Here is an 18,455-nt window from a genome sequence, read left to right on the forward strand (position 1 = left end):
TTTCTCGTGCACATTAGTACAAGCTTGACATTAGCAGTCACTTTGTCCAGCCACATTGATGCAAGCTTGACAAAGTGACCACTTTATCCTGACCACACTGGTGCAGACTGGACACGGTGGTTACATTAGCAATTGTATGTACATCTGTAGGCAGCAATGATTTATTCTGGCTGAGTCCAATTAACCATTTTTGTACAATGGCTCTTTGCATAGGATAAGTTAAATTTTCACTTTTTGCTGGGACAATTTCGCAGAGTTATGGCTCTGTTTAACTCAGAACTTAAATCATGGATTGAAATTATATTTTGTATGATGTTTTTTGTTAAGCAGACGTAGTTCATGTTCAGCTTTTACCATTATCTGACAAACTGTTATGGATTTATAGACCCTGTTTGACTTGGCTCTTTGCCCATTAGCTTTTGGTCATTAACCTAGTGAACTGAAACCTAATCTGGTATGAGGCTTTACTTTATGAAGGCCTAGGTCAAGTTTAGTGTTCACCTTTTTCTGGCAAAATTTAATATAGCCCCTGGATTTTCATTCTTAAGTTTTGGTTAGAAGGACTTGGTGGATTGAACCAAATTTGGTTTGAGACTTTACATAAATAAAATATAAGTCAGAATCTTACACCATTCTCTTATGTATGCAGCTATACAAAAAATTATAGCCTTGAATGAGTTCTCATTCTAATATTCTGCATCATCATCCCTTTTGCAGAATTTTAGCCCCCATTTGACAGATCCTCCTGCTTTCAATTTTGCATAGTGACTCCTCATTAAAAAATATTGTTATTATTAGATTTTAACCAAATTTTGTTATGTTGCTTTATTGTCATAATTCTTTTTGCATACTTGAAATAACATTGTGATTTTTTTTAATTCTAGGTGGGAAGCTATCAGAGTGGTCAGCTGACCATTAATAACAACAGCTTGAGATTTTATACAATGGGTGGAAACCCCACTTCACGTTGCCCACCAGAAGGATGTCAGCAATGTTTAATTCCCCCTGACATGATCAATTTTGAGTATGAGCCTGGTGACATATTGATTGGTGGAGTTTTTTCAGTTCACAATGCTGGCACAGAACCACTATCATGTGACAGTTTACACTTGAATAATGCATATGCCGCAGTTGCCTTCCGCTATGCAGTACAGGTGGCAAAAAGTAGCATTTCTAATGTTAGTCTGGGAAGCGTTCTTGCAGATAATTGTGGAAGTGGAATGTCAGGAAGATTGTTCTTCGATGATCTCCTTGGGGAACGGCGTATCGTAAGGGACAAATTGGGCCGTGTCATTGATCCAAATCAATTGAAAGCAGTAGTCGGTTATCAGAACAGTGATTCTGCCATAAAATTAGCAGAAATGTTTGGTGGATTTTATACACCTTATGTTGAAACTACAGCTTCTAGTATTGTTCTCAGTTCAAAAGAAACGTTCCCATATTTCAACCGTGCAATTCCACCAGACAGCAAGCAGGTAACAGCCATGGTACAGCTGTTAAAGCGTCTTGGTTGGACCTACATTCAGACTGTTCAGGCACCAAATACCTATGGAAGATTTGGCATAAATTATCTACGAGAATTAGCTGCTTATTATGGCATTTGTGTTGCAGATAGTTATGAGATTGGAACTGATGGTAACTATGCAGACATAGTACAAAAATTAAACAACAAACCAGATGCACGAGCAGTTGTTGTTTTTGCATATGCTGCTGATTTCCGTGGACTTCTTCAGGCACTGAAAGCCAGAAATGTTCCAGGTCAGTTTATTCTGATAGGAAGTGAGACTTGGGGAACAGATAGTATGATAACAGCAGGACTTGAAGATATGGCCTCAGGGAGTTTAACATTCCAGGTTGAAACCTCCACAACTCAAGGCTTCAATGACTGGCTGAGAGCTCTCAATCCCCTGGATCCAACTATACAAAAAGATATGCCTTTCTTCATAGAATGGTACCAGTATGCACATAATTGTTACATTGATGCAGCTAATCGTGGACAGTATATTTCGCAGTGTACCTATCTACCCATCACTGCAGGACCAAATTTCCAAGTTGATCAGTATGCCTATTTTGTCATTTATGCCGTCAAAGCTGTAGTTAAAGCGCTTGACAACACAATGAAGTATTTCTGTGGCAGTGGTTATACCCAGGTGTGCTCAGCATTCCGAAGCAATGTGACTGCAAAAGATATACTGTTGGCCAATATAAGAAATATTTCTGTCAATACAGAGAATAACAAGCTGTTTGAGATAATGAATGGGGAAGGAATGGCAGACTATGTTGTGTATAATTACATTCAGGGACAAGGATATGTGCAGGTAATCATTTAATAATCTTGACAAATGATAGTAACAAGAATATTTATGACTGTCCTGTTATTGAATATTTATTTGTAAAATATCCTGCAGTTGCAGGACTTGTAGTATTCCCTTGCCTGTCCATCCATCTGATGGTCACATCTTGGTCAAATTTTGTGGTTAGGTTATTTCAGGCACTGTAGTGGGCATCTATGCAATGAACTGATTTCATGTTCCCCTGTATTTTAAAGTCAATTCTTATAAAGCAGTTTTAATTTTACTTCTCGGTATGATAATTTAACGTGTTTCAGACTACCGTATATACACACTTACAAGTCAAGTCCACCTGCAATCTGCACAGACCCAGATCTGCCATGACATAATGTGCCATCAGATCTGGGTCCGTACAGTTTGGAGTAATCAGTAGAACCAACAAGATACACCCTGGTATGCAGGCACATTATGCTATGGCAGATAAGGATCTTTGTTTACAATTTGACTCGACTTATAAGTGAGTAAAATATGATAGGGATTGTTTTTCAAAGCCTTAAGTAATTATGAGCTAACTTGCAGTGTATGGACATTTAACTTAATTCCTAAATGTTGAGCACATCAAGGAACTTTATAATATGGTAAACGTGTCTTATTTCTCTTCATATTTTAGATTTCATGAAGGAAGTTAGCATTTATTCCAGAATATAGCATGTGTGCAATTTTATTTCCTTGCAGTATTTTTAACCAACACTTGTACTGTCAATCACCCTAATTATCTTTAATTATCAAATTACCCTTTATACACACCATTTACATCCCCTGTTGATCAGGAACCTTCATTTATTTTCACTAATATCATCGTTTTGTTTTTGTACTTTTTATTGCTGGTTGGTAATAAACATTTTTGATACATACTTTTTTATCATATGACTGTTTTTTGTGGCACTATATAGCCTTCTACTGCAGGTGCATCATAAAATCCAGAAGCAACCAACCAGCTTAATACATAGAAGTCAGTGATGATGGTCATTTATTTTTAGGACATTTATTTGTTCTCCCTCTCTCTCACACACACAGGGGGCCGTGAGTGGCCGAGTGGTCTAAAGCGCTCTCCGGATCACTGCCATCTCACCTCTGTCTGTGTGGGTTCGAGTCTCGGATTCAGCCAATGTGGGTATGTGAGAAAGCTTGCCAGTAGCTTCTCGTGGGTCGGTGGTTCTTTCTGGGGATTTCCCGGGATCTTCCTCCACCATTAATACTGGCTGCCATGTATAGCCTATCATGTGCTGAAAAATGGTGTTAAACCCTACAACAACAACAACAACAACAACCACACACACACAGAGACACACACACACACACTTTGTTTCACCCATTTCCAGCATTATTATATTGCCACATGATTGCAGTTATGACATTTTTCTGTAACAGGTAATCTTGAAATGTTGCATCTGGTGGCCTAGTGGTTAGAGCGTCTGCCCCAGATGCCTGAGGTCGTGGGTTTGAACCCCGGCTGAGTCATACCAAAGACTTCTAAAAGCAGCCTCACTAGGCGCCCAGCATTAAGAGGATAGTGTTAGGACTGGTCGGCCTGGTGTCAGGATAATGTGACTGGGTGGGAAATCATGCTGCATGTCTGTGGCATGATACCCCAGTGCTAGACATCACTTTAAACTGCCACACTTCAGACATTGTAGTGATATGACTGAAAAATTGTTAAAGCTATGTTAAAAATCCTAATCACACACACATGCACACATAAAGAGAGAATGCCTAAATATGCCAGGCTCAAAATGTTCTTTCAGGTTTGGGGGTTGTTAAAGAAAAGAGCTGAGAAGAAAAAAATTGGGAATGTAAAACATTTTTTGAAGTCAGGAATAAATTTACATTGAAAATTTTTACATTTTTTTAATAACAAAATTTGAGATACACTGAGGTGATTTGTTTACATATTAAACTGATCATTTTTTAGAGATGTGTCATAATTTCCATTCTAAAATAGTTTAAATTTTTTTAGAATTGCATAAGACTATGGTACTGTATGGAGAACAGTGTACCATATTCATCCAATGATAAGCCCTTGCCTGAGGATAAACCCAAGCCCCTAAATTTGAAACATTTATTATTATTGTGCCCTGGACATAACATGGGGAAAACTACAGTATTCACAGACTGTAATATAACTGCAGGGTGGACAAATCAGTCATCTGCATGCCGTGGACTATCCAATTTTGTGTTCGAACTATTTAACTGTAAGGTACTTTGTCTAAAGTGTGCAGGACTACAAGATGCATATTTTGTTGTATCAATAGTGAGCATATACTGTTGGGCTAATGGAAGATGTTGACCCAGATATTTATGATGGTGATGTGTCAAAGTCTTACTGCATGAATAAGTGGTGCTATGACGTGTTCCTTGGTCAATGATCCGCAAAATAGAGGCCAAATTTTGAAGAGTATCTCAAACAGCTGATGACCCACATTAACGCAGTTGCCAGATTAATGTATAATTAATTTAGTCTTACAATAATGACTGTAATGCCTTTTTCCTTACTGAAACCTATCGATTAACAATCAAATGGTCTTAGTATACTGACTGTGATGCCTTTTTCCTTACTGAAACCTATCGATTAACAATCAAATGGTCTTAGTATACTGACTGTGATGCCTTTTTCCTTACTGAAACCTATCTAATAATGAATCAAATGGTCTTAGGATACTGACTGTAATGCCTTTTTCCTTACTGAAACCTATCCAATAATGAATCAAATGGTCTTAGGATACTGACTCTAATGCCTTTTTCCTTACTGAAACCTATTTAATAACAATCAAATTGTCTTAGTATACTGACTGTAATTCCTTTTTCCTTACTAAATCTATCCAATAATGAATCAAATGGTCTTAGTATACTGACTGTAATGCCTTTTTCCTTACTGAAATCTATCCAATAACAATCAAATGGTCAAGTCATCCAGACTCTATTGTGCACCATTTCATTTGGTTTATGATCAATCTTAGCTGAGGAATTCCAGAATTAATGGTTAACATGCTGTCACTTTTCCTTAATGAAGCAAATGTGGCTAATCACATCTGGGCAAATGTTCTCAGATTTTATATGTACCTCATTTAAAAAAAGAAATAGGATTTAGAAGCAATCTTTTTATAGATATTTGTTGAAAATTTAAGTTGAATAATGTGTAATTTTTGAAGGAAAAATGTACATGTTTATGATATGAATAGGTCTGAGAAAGGTGAAGTATTTCATCAACTGTCACAGGTCTTTTTATCTGAGCTTAAAAATTTATTTTCATTTCATTTCTTTTATTTGATTTATAAATTATCTTTATTTAATTGATTTTTTTAATGTGTATTTTGTAATATCTATAGGGTAAGTACAGTTTCATGTGAATGTCAAATTTAAATTAATGGTATTTGAGTGATAAACAGAAATAAATAAAACATAATTATATAAACGATTTTATGTACTGGAGTATCCATTTGTTTTTCTGAACTTTATAATTTTATCTGTCTGCAATTTTTTAAAGGTGCATTAAATGGATATGTTTATCATTTTGAAAATGTGGGCTACCATAGTTTCCCATTCATTAGTCCTATGGACTACAATGCATATTTATGATTTAAACACTCCTTTATCCACCCCTTAATGACTGGAACCTTTGATGTACTTTAGTTAAGCCATTATTACATTGAAGGATGTTTCATTGTCAGAACATTTTTCAATATCATTCTAACAGATTCATTAAATTTTCACATAATTTAATTACAGGCAGGTATATTTGATACAGCAACAAGCCTTCTCAACTTAAACATGCCTGCGGTCACCCTTCCTACACCCACATTCACATCAAGATGTGCATCACGATGCGGAGAATGTGCATACACCTTACAGCAACTTCCATTCATCATAGATCAGCAGACTGACATCAAATTAGGGGTCAGCTTGGCTCTCCGTGATCCCAGCAGTGATCCTTTCCTATGTGGAAATGTCAGACTTGGAAATGGCATTCAAAATTTTTATGCCACATCCTATGCACTAGATGTGATAAATAAAAAACTTGGACCGGTTAGACTCAATGGAATCCGATTGGGTGCCCTTTTCATGGACAATTGTAACAGTCAGGCAAGGGCTTATGGACTTCCCAATGCTCTTTATGCAGGGATTTTGAAGTCACCAAGTCAGGTAGAGCCAACGCCATCATTAGACACAATCCGAGGTTGGATGACATACAGTACATTGGGTGCGGAAGAGTTGAAAGACCTGGTTAAATCCATGAACCTACCATTGATCAGTCCATCAGCAACAAGTACCTTTCTAGTGGATGACAACCAGTACCCAACATTTTATCGCACAGTGAAAGGAGACAGTACTGTATCATCTGCAATGGCCAAATTACTCAAGTCATTGAACTTCCCATATGTCTCAGTCTTGTATTCTGCTAATAGTTTTGGACGTAGTGGAAGAGATGCCTTTGCCAGTGTTGCAAGTCAGGAAGGAATCTGTATCCTGCGGTCATATGAAATGACACAAAATGTTAGTGTAGCGGACCTCGTGACTACCTTAATTTCCCAGCCATCACATGTTGTTATCACGTATCTCACGTCGCGAGACATACAGGCTTTCCTGGAGGCCAGGAAAAGTAACACTATGGGCTACAAAATCGTTGTGATCTCACCAGAGCCCTGGACTATGTTGATGAAACAGCTAGGGAATGCTGGGCAGAATATGCTAAGTGTGAAGGTGAAATCTAAGAACCTTGATGATTTCCAAAAGTTTATTGACCAAATGCCTCTCTTGACCAGTCTTGGCAACCCATACATTGCAGAATACTATGAGGACCTCTTTACATGCAACTTACCTGGAAATCACAGGTGAGTTAATTTCAAGTGATTTTACAAGTTTTATTAACAGGCAGTGTTAGTTTGGGATAGCTGAATATAATACAGAATTTGATGACATAAAATTCTAGTTGCATCTCAAATTTTTCCAAATATTCCATAGTTAATATAAGTTTCCCATGTTACTTGTTGTTGTTGTTGTTGTTGTGGGGTTTAACGCCATTTTTCAGCACACAATAGGCTATGCATGGCAGCCAGTATTAATGGTGGAGGAAGAACCCAGGAAGAACCACCGACCCACGAGAAGCTACTGGCAAGCTTTCTCACATACCAACATTGGCTGAATCCTAGACTCGAACCCACGCAGACAGAGGTGAGATGGCAGTGATCCATAACAGGGATAGCGCTTTAGACTACTCGGCCACTCGTGGCCCTGCCCATGTTACTAAATTTTGAAACACCAGATTAGGGGCAATTTATTCATAGGAGTTAAGTTATTGTGTAAGAAACTAACTTTTTTGATTCTGTAAGAAATATACAGTAAGATGGCAATGGGAGCTTTTTCCTACAGTTTTAGCAGTATCATCGAAAATATCTTAAAGATGTTGCGATTTTGTGATAACAGAAACACCAAAGAACTAATTTTACCTGTTCTGTTAAACTTTAATCTCAGTAGATGACAAATATTTTGTTAAATGGTTGGAAGTGTAACAGTACTGTTGGAAGTGTAACAGTACTGTTTCTCCTTGTTCAGAAATGATGTTAAATGGTTGGAAGTGTAACAGGACTGCTTTTCCTTGTTCAGAAAGCCAGGATGTTAATTGGTTAGAAGTGTAACAAGACTGATTTTCCTTGTTCGGAAAGGATGGTAATTGGTTAGAAGTGTAACAGGACAGTTTTTCTTGTTCAGAAAGGATGGTAATTGGTTGGAAGTGTAACAGGACTGCTTTTCCTTGTTCAGAAAGCCAGGATGGTAATTGGTTAGAAGTATAACAGGACTGCTATTCCTTGTTCAGAATGGATGGTAATTGGTTAGAAGTGTAATAGGACTGCTTTTCCTTGTTCAGAAAGGATGGTAATTGGTTAGAAGTGTAACAGGACTGCTTTTCCTTGTTCAGAAAGGATTATAACTTACATTAGCTGAAACTCCCAATGAATAGTCATCAAATTCAAACATTTAGTATGACATAATTTTTTTGACATCCATGTTTTGTGGTTTTATCATTATTAATTGGGGTAATTAATAGTTTGTTGTCCTTTGTTGCATCCATGGCAATGATTTTTTTTCCCTATATGGTCACTGTAAAGCATACACGATCTCAGTATATCCTCTCTGTAGTACAGTTAATGTAAGTCGCAGCGTTTTAAAATATTTTCTTTCATTCTTACACATCAGTTATTACTTTTCACATGTAGAACACATATACACCATTTCAGTTTATTACATTGCACAGAAATATGTTGGTCTGAGACATCAGATTGATGTGCACTGTATATGTATACACGTATTAGGGAAACGACTCAGGGAAACGTGTGAACCAGCCACTTGAGGATATAACATATTAGGGCCAGTGGTCAGTTATTCAGACAAGTGGACAGTCCATGATAAAGTGAGTCCATTACATTGACCTCAATCACTAAAGGTCAAAATTGCCCAACAGATTGATTGCAGTCTCCACTTTAACTTGAATTTTTGCAAAAGACTCCATGAATAAAAATGCAGTCTCATTTTGTATTTCATATCTGAGTATGGTTTACCACAGATCATATTCATTAAACTCTTATCATTTCCAACCTCTGGAAGTCACAAATGACGCTATACTAATGTACTGTGAACTTTGGTATATGTAGTGTTTTGTCTCTGTAGTCTTACAAAACTAACAGAAAAAGCAAAACCAACAAGGTTAGTTGTTGTTGTTGTAGGGTTTAACGCCATTTTTCAGCACACGATAGGCTATACATGGCGGCCAGTATTAATGGTGGAGAAAGAACCCGGGAAAACCCCAGAAAGAACCACCGACCCACGAGAAGCTACTGGCAAGCTTTCTCACATACCCACATTGGCTGAATCCGACACTCGAACCCACGCAGACAGAGGTGAGATGGCAGTGATCCGTAATGAAGAGCACTTTAGACCACTCGGCCACTCGGGGCCCCAACAAGGTCAGTAAAATTAAACAAATAACTTTACAGTTCCCTGGAACGCATAGTGAATATTTAGCGTAAAAGGAACTTTCAGTATTGTGAATTGGATCCTAAATGATCCTAAAAGTTCTACCACAAGTCCAAATGTTAGAGTGTTCCAAATGATTTCCAGTGGTGTTTCAAATGAATGTGAAACTTGAATGTGCTACTATACCAATAATCTTGAATGTGCTGATGTACCAATAGTTTTGATTTATCACAATGACATAATACAGAATATCTTTCAATGAGTTATTAAAAATGCAAGAACATAAGTAAAAAAATTTACATTTCCTTTGCAGGTATGCACTAGACTGCACAACCCCACTGGCACCCATTAGCTCCAATCCATTGTTTGTGCAAGAGGATTATGTCATACCAATAATTAATGCTGTGTATTCCTGGGCCACAGCTGTTGAAGCCACCTTAAGAGAGAAGTGTGGAGCTAGCTACAATGGTGTGTGCACAAGTTTCTTGAAGGAAAATAATACAAACAGTATTCTCATGTATAACCTACAGAGAGTTAGCTTCATGGATCCTAATGGAGACCTGTTTACATTCAAAAATCATGAGGGAAGCACGGGACATGAGATCCACTTGTATGATGGAAACCAGTATAAAAAGGTATACAATTTCTTTAGTAACAACAATTTTTTCATGCTTCTTTCATCAGAGAACTACAGTACAGTTGTTAAGAAGTTTCGTGTAAATTACCCCTCTAGGTAATGAGCAGTATTGTGTTCTCAAACATAAGTGGTCGTCCCCTTCATTTCATTTGCTGTCATTCGAGATTCTTCAGTTTGCTCTCATCTATAAAAAAAAAAACCTGTATGTGTCAGAATCTAAGTGACAGATACATTCAATGAAATGTAATTAGACATCCCACAGTATCATAGAAGTGTATTGTGATAAACAGAAGGATTGCCATATACTGGTGTACATTATATGGAAAATAGAATTCAGCCAGTATACTGGGTTCTTCTTAATGTGTTTCCCAATCAGAATACTTCAAAAGAGTTGGTGTGACTATTAGAGGACTATTGATGTAAGGATCAGCTTTATTGTTTATTGTTTTTACTGATTTTAGTTTCTCCATTGTCTGAGAAGTATTTGAATGCACACATGTTAATGATTATGGATTGTATTTTGATGGCATAATTGGTTTCAAAGGCAGGAGTGCACATCCTCAACCAAGGCCATAGCCAAATACCATTTTGTGCTACCTTAAGTCTGAGTTATCAGTGACACATCAAGATTTCTATACCCTGCCACAACAATGGCAGGGTATATAGTGTTACTTGTATCTTTCAGTCCATATATCTATGCACCCATCTGTTATGCCTTGATTTAGTTTTATGTTTACGTTATTTTCTTAGGACTTGAGGCATAACATCGATAACATGTTTCTAAATTTTAGTCTTTTTACATTTAATATTTTACATCAAGTTCAGATTTATTCAGTAAATAGTATTTGTTAACATCTAGGTTGGAGAGTTTGCTGGAGCCTCTGTCTTGATTACAGCCCCTGATCTTCTGAAACGGTTTGAAGGGACAGAGTCGACTTGTCCAACACCTTGTGCCCAGTGTATACAGAACACAATGGAGTTCACTTACATCCCTGGAGACATTATTTTGGGAGGTCAGTGTGCTATGTTAGCATTGTTTGTACACAAGTAAATAATGCAGTCAGTATCTGACAATATGTCTTTGTAGACAAATACTTAATTAGGAAAATGTTGTTAGAATGTAATACTGAAGAAAGACCAGTAAAATACCAGAATGTAGGACTGAAGTAAGTTCACTAATATATGAGAGTGTAGAACTGAAGAAAGCCAACTAATATGTAAAGATGTCAACGGGTAACTGCTTACTTGGGTACCACTGTTCATAATTACGCCGTTCATGAATTAAAAAAAATAATTATTTTTTTCCCTCCAAGTTCAGATCAAAGATTATATCTAGCAATGTTATGAGCAAGTGAGACAAAAAAAAATTGCAAGAAACACCAGGCAAATGCAACAAGAAACCAGCGATGTAAAGCAAGCAGGACCGTTCCCGAGCTCTCCTTCCCACTAATGACAGCCAACCATTCAACTGTAAGGGACCTTTATGGACCCACAGATTGAGGCCAAACTATCAGGGTTCCTTGAATCCATAAAAGCCTGGGGGGAGGTGGCACCATTCCCTTCCCCAGGAACAACTAGCAGGCTGCGGTGCAGTCAGAAAAAAGTGGCACATGCACAATTGTGTGCACGCCACTATAATTAAATTCAACAACAAGTGAAACACAAAATAAGGAGATAGTTTGAGGCTCGTGTCATGTGACATTGATCCATCTGCTAATCATTCTCATGGTGTTGATCGTGGGTTGGTGGTTCTTCCCTGGGTTTTCCAGGGTTCTTCCTCCACCAGTTATACTGGCCGCCATGTATAGCCTATCTTGTGCTGAAAAATGGCGTTAAACCCTAGATCAACAACAAAAAAAATCATGGTGTTGACGTAGGTGGCCCTTTGTTGATATACACGAACAGTTTCATATTTTCTATTTATAGTAACTGTACATCACATGCTTAGAAGAAAACAGATGGGTTTGTTGAATTGGAAACCATGTGTCATAGATTAACTCTAGTTTTATGCACACACGTGTATCAAACTGGTCTATATGGCACCAAATATTATCAAGTGAAATGGGCTGTATCGATGTGACTTGTGGATGTTATATGACTGAAAAATGTTAGAGGAGAGGGATTTTGTTAAACTGAATGAGCATCTTGCATCAGGAAAAGGATAAATCAGTAGCAGTTTACAAATATAGAAAGAGGAATTCTACAGTGATATAGTACAGCATTATGAATCTGTGGACTTGACTTTATGACCTTTGAGCTAAAGTTAAACATATAATGTAGACTAGTTGAAGTGAATGTTGTGTATAAATAATTTATCATTTTGTTTTGAGTCTGTATTCTTGTACTAATCCACATGGATTTAGCCAATTTTCGACAATAATTTTAACTAACTGCAGATCCAGGTAAGTAGCAGAAATAAATGTATGTTTTTCATACAGTTTTCTGTAATTATGGTATGTAATATATAGATCACTCTTATTATGTTCAGATTGCACTTTTTGCAACTCATATTAGTAATAATTATGATTATACCTCTCAAGAGGTTGGCATGTTTGAATTTACATCAAAGCAGTTCAGTTTCACATTTAATATAATTTCCCTTTGATCGGGTAACCTGGGTAACCGATCATTAGGAGTGACACTTTCTAAACTAATCATTATATAATGTTTAAAAATTAAAAAAAAAAACAACTGAAACAATAATCATTATATAATGTTTTAAAGTTTGAAAACAACTGAAAAACTAATCATTATATAATGTTTAAAAGTTTTAAAAAACTGAAAAACTAATTATATAATGTTTAAAAGTTTTTAAAAAACTGAAAAACTAATCATTATATAATGTTTAAAAGTTATTAAAAAAACAACTGAGAACTAATCATAATACAATGTTTTAAAGTTTTAAAAAAACAACTGAAAAACTAATTATATAATGTTTAAAAGTTATAAAAAAACAACTGAAAAACTAATCATTATATAATGTTTAAAAGTTTTTAAAAAAAACAACTGAACTAATCATTATATAATGTTTAAAAGTTATAAAAAAAACAACTGAAAAACTAATCATTATATAATGTTTAAAAGTTTTTTTAAAAAAAACAACTGAACTAATCATTATATAATGTTTAAAAGTTATAAAAAAAACCAACTGAAAAACTAATCATTATATAATGTTTAAATGTTTTTAAAAAAAACAACTGAACTAATCATTATATAATGTTTAAAAGTTAAAAAATACAACTTAAAAACTAATTATTATATAATATTTAAAAGTTAAAAAACAACTGAAAAACTAATCATTATATAGTGCTTAAAAGCTATAAAAAAAACTGAAAAACTAATCATTATGAAATGTTTAAAAGTTTGTAAAAAAAAAACCTGAGAAACCAATCATTATAAAATGTTTAAAAGTTAAAAAAAAAACAACTGAAAAACTAATCATGATACAATGTTTAAAAATTACAAAAAACAACTGAAAAACTATTCATCATATATATGCCGACCTTAATTTTAAAATCAGTGCAATTTGGGACCTAAAATTAAAAAAATAGTGAATTATTATTTTGTGGATTTTTAGGCCAATTGCTGGGAAAATTAAAATTCATATTTCATCTTTGCAAAAGTAGAAATTGGGAACCTCAACAGCAATTATCTGTTTTTTTTATAATAACCTACATCTGAGATGACTATGTTTTGCAGAATCAAAGTTATACAACAAATTTGTGCACTGAAAAAAGGAAAACTATTTTCGTACAGTTGAGTGACATTTCTTTTGCCTTTGCTCAAAGATTTAGTACATGGCTGTTTTAAATATTCCAAATTTGGTACACTCTGCACTTAATTTTCCTTATTTTTTCCAAAATTTGGCCCTATTCTGACAGGAGAGAGAGCAGTAACTTCACTCCCAAATTCTAATCCAGCATGGCCATGGGTTCAGGTTTCTGTTCAATGCTTTTATTTATGTACTTTGAAGGAATGATACATCTCAATTTCATTGCTGTTTGTTTGGTAGCAGTCTTGATATATGAGGCCATTTGCAAATGAGTCTAGCTGATCTGGACCTTTTAGTCCAGTAGTGTGTATGCCTGACTGTGAGACGATGAAATGGGTTAAATCCGTGCCTGCAACACTTAGAATTTTTCTCCTCTCCTGTTATATTTGGAGACTTGTCTAACTCTCAGTTGCTGTTGGCCAGGTTGGGAGTGCGGTTGGATCACAGTATAATGTGAATCTTGGTGACGTTTGAAGGTGAATTTCATGGCAAAGGGAAGTAGTTTAGTAGTCTAGGTATTCAAGTCCACTTACTAACTAGCTTCGCTGGTCTGGATCATTTAGTCTAGAGGTATGTATGCAAGACTGAGATAAACAACCAGGTTCAATTCCCAGATGTGACACTTAGACTTTGTCTCCCCTTCTGTTAAAGTTTATTATTGACTGACCTTATCTCATAGAGTTTTAGTCAATTTTACATAATATGTCACATTTTAGGGTGAAAGGTGGAGGTTGAAGTATATATGTAAAGTTTCGTTTATGACACAAATCACATGATCAGCTTTATTCCATGCTTTCTGTTGTGCCAGCCTTAGTAGAAGCTTGACATATGGGGGCAATGCAGATGAAACACTTGCCACAGTACTAGTGATTTTTGCACAAATTTGTCAAGAAAGTGAAGTTGACTTTATTTTGGATACTTTCTCACCTCCATTTATAAAGTTTGAAATTCCTGAAATAAGTCCAGAATTTGTGTTGAAATATATTTAAAAAATGGATGATTGTAAAGCTACAGGACTTGAAAAGATTGGACCATTAATGCTACTAAAGGTAGCTGCACCTGCAATTGTAGAGAGTATAGCTTTCATTTGCAATGAAAGTACTAGTATTAGGTCTAATAAATTTCCACAGACATGGAAAACTGTCAAGGTTACACCATTGCATAAAGCGGGAACAAAAGATTTAAATAACTGCAGACCCATCTCTATCCTTCCTTGTCTCTCCAAATTACTAGAAAAACATGTACATGATTCTTTTCTCAACTATTTGAACACTTAAGATCGTATTCATAATAATCAGTCTGGCTTTCGACAGAATCACTCCTGTGAAACTGCACTTGTATCTTTGATTGATAAATGGCTGAAAGCTTTAGTTCAAGGAGAAATGGTAGGCACTATTATGATTGATTTTCACAAAACTTTTGATCTTGTTGACCATGAAATTTTGCTTGAAAAATTAAAAATATATCAATTATGCACTGAAAACTCCCTAAACTGGTTTACTTCTTGCTTAACCGATAGAGTGCAAAAAGTATTTTTAAATGGTCAACTTTCTCAAAGTAAAAAAATGGGCTCTATCCTTGGACCTCTTTTGTTCATTCTATTTATCAATGACTTACTTCTTAAGATTGGAACTTCAGTTTCTTCCACTTACCTCTATGCAGATGATACTACACTGTCTGAGATGGGTAAAACCAAAATGATACTTGAAAATAACTTACAAGGTGCTCTCAACAGACTTCAAATATGGTGCAAGAAAAACAGTATGATCATAAATACAGAACAAATGAAAGCCCTACTAGTTACAATGCAACAAAAACGAGCAAGGCTAGATAGCGACAAACTCCAGATTCAGTTTGACAGCGTGAGCCTTAATATGACCTCTCATGATAAAATTCTTGGTGTATTTGTAGATAACAATCTTACTTGGTCTATTCACATTAAACACATTTCAAAAAAGGTTTATTCTTATCTTTGGCTACTGAGGAAAATCAAAAGATACATTCCTCTTCAGTATAGGGTCATCTTTTATAAAAGTTATATTCAGCCATATCTGGACTACTTTAATGTAATTAGGGGTAATACCTTGAGTTCAAGCATAACAACACTTTTGAGACTCCAAAGAGGGCTTGCCATTTAATTCTAGATTAGTGTATGGACGATTTCCATGATGCAATGAATAATATAAAGATTTTAACAATACTTGAAAGAATATTTGTTAGAAAGGCCAAATTGATGCATAAAGTATCCATAAAAGCCATTCCTGTCTATCTAAGCAATATCTTTCACCAAAGAGATGTTGATGGTACTCCAAATTTAAGGTCCATAAGAAGTAAAAATTACATTATACCAAGGCCAAAGAAGGAATAGTTTTAAAAAATGTTCAGTATACTGGTCCACTCGTATAGAACAATTTCCCAGTGACATAAGGCAGGCTCCTAGCATTTCTTTTCATAATCATTATCTCAAATGGATGAAATCTTTAGACAATTGAACAGTTCTAGTACAAAAATGACTGCCTGCTTTTCTGTAATTCTGCATCATTTTCATAGTTGAATTTTCCAATGCATGATGATATTTTATATTTTATATATGTTTATGTTTTCACAGATGCCTGTTTATATGTTCCAGGCTTGATACTTTGATTTTTTAAATCACTTAATTATTTAGTATCAAGCCAGATTCTTCACATCATGTTGTATATACTGTATATTTTGTACATAACATATTTTAGGCCTTAAGGTAGATTAGTTCTGTAACTAATTGAGTTACCTTCTCTAAATAAAGTCTTTATTATTATTATTATAATTATTATTATTATAACCTTTTCAGACCAGTGAAAACATGTTTATTCTGGGTACAACGTTGTCCCCTATTTTTCAGTTTGGTAAATAATGTCAAATGGTTTGTTATAGAATTTTGTTCTTTTTGATCAAATTTTGTGTCAACTGACTTATGATCTATGACTGCTTTTACATTTTGATCTCTAAAATTCTTGCCAAAAACTCACATGTCAAGCTATATGATGAACTATTTGGTCTTTTATCAAATGTTCGTGGTTGGTATTGGTGTACATGTACAGGCAGGCTATGATATCTTTGACAGCACAAGAATGCCAAGTAACTACAAATGGAGTTTTCCAAACACATTAAATCCTATGCACAAAACAGCATATTTAGTTCTGATATTGTGTATGGCTGATATTACAAACCCACACAACAAAGAAGCATACAGTTTTCTCATATACAGTTTTTGTTATTTACTGATTTTGTATAATATTTCAACTTCCAAATTTCAGGTCTGTTTGATGTCCATGAAGCAGCACTGGCCCCATTCACCTGTGGGTCTGTCAAAACCTGGCATGGCTTTCAACTTCTAGAGGCTTTCCACTATGCTATCAAAAAGGTCAATGATAAGTCTGGTCAGTTTGCGAACATCCTGAAAAATGTTAAGTTAGGTGGTATAGGCTTGGATTCCTGTGAGAGTGCTATACGAAGTGGCTTCCTCATATCAAACATTCACAGTGGTTTGTCAGTTCTTCAGCGTGCTGGTGCAACCATTGATCCAAATGATATTAATGTATATGTAGGCGGTTACTCAAGTGGCGAATCAATCCATGTTGCAAGACTTCTGAAGACACTGAAGATTCCACAGATAAGCTATGGTTCCACAAGTATGACTCTAGCTGATCCAGAACGTTTCCCTTATTTCTTGAGAACAGTTCCCAGTGATGAAAAGCAATCAATTGCCATGATAGAGTTCCTTAGCAAGTTTGATATCCGTTATGTCCAAATTGTTCACACCTCATCTAACTATGGTGAGCAGGGAGCAGCCATTTTCTCCAAAGTGGCCAAGGAAAGTAGCAAGAAAATTTGTGTGGCTCAGACAATTGTTTTTCCAGACAATGGCACAGTCAGTCAGGAGAGTGCAAATGATGTTGTGACAGCTCTCTTAAATAAACCTGTGGCAAACACCGTTATCATATTTGCTGATACTTCTTATATTAACGAACTTCTTCGAGCCATTGGGAGAAAACCCGAGGCAGCTAATAAATTCAGGTTTATTGGGTCAGATACATGGGCAAATAACCCTGAAGCTATTGCTGGAGTCGAACAAAAAGCTGAGAAATCTGTGACCTTTGACCTTGAATCTTTCGACATAAATGATTTTGATACTTATTTATCAACCAAGACACCAGATAACTATCCTGAAAACCCATGGTTCCCTGAATATTATCAACAAATTGAAGACTGCTACCTGTCATCTGTTGACCGTCGTTATCCTAAGCGATGTCCATCTACTCCTCAGAACATTGTGGTGTCCCCAAGATACAAGCAGGACACTGTCATTCTTCATGTTATTAATGCTGTATATGCAGCGGCTCATGGTATAGACAAGGCACTGAGGGAGGTGTGTGGAAATGACTATGCGACTGTCTGTGAGCCTTTTAAAAATCGTCAAGATCGAAGAGATATCTTATTGCGCAACATTAAAAATTCTCAGTTTGTTGACCCATCAGGACAAAACTTTCATTTTGTGAATGGAACAGAGGGAAATAAAGGATACATCATGTACTCCATTGAGCCGTCAGTGACTTTTGGCTATGTGTACACACAGGTAAGTGGACATTTACTCATTTTCTTCATAAAACAATAATAATAATAATAATAGTAATAATAATAATAATAATATTATTATTATTATTATTATTATTATTATTATTTATAT

At 35.6% G+C, this 18,455-nt stretch overlaps 1 protein-coding gene across 2 annotated transcripts in view; it reads left to right on the plus strand.

The window, feature by feature from the left end:
- LOC149777237 (uncharacterized) overlaps nt 1-18,455 on the plus strand; it is a 105,298-nt gene that overhangs the window by 40,429 nt on the left and 46,414 nt on the right. For both annotated transcript variants that reach the window (XM_089941978.1, XM_089941977.1), the window contains exons 9-13: nt 885-2,318; nt 6,078-7,180; nt 9,634-9,955; nt 10,817-10,970; nt 17,026-18,344. In XM_089941978.1, the coding sequence (XP_089798104.1) occupies nt 885-2,318; nt 6,078-7,180; nt 9,634-9,955; nt 10,817-10,970; nt 17,026-18,344 (4,332 nt within the window). The remainder of the gene's footprint in view (nt 1-884; nt 2,319-6,077; nt 7,181-9,633; nt 9,956-10,816; nt 10,971-17,025; nt 18,345-18,455) is intronic.

This window comes from Sinohyriopsis cumingii, chromosome 18 (genome assembly GCF_028554795.1).
Source record: "Sinohyriopsis cumingii isolate HCF-2022 chromosome 18, ASM2855479v2, whole genome shotgun sequence".
NCBI lineage: Eukaryota > Metazoa > Mollusca > Bivalvia > Unionida > Unionidae > Sinohyriopsis > Sinohyriopsis cumingii.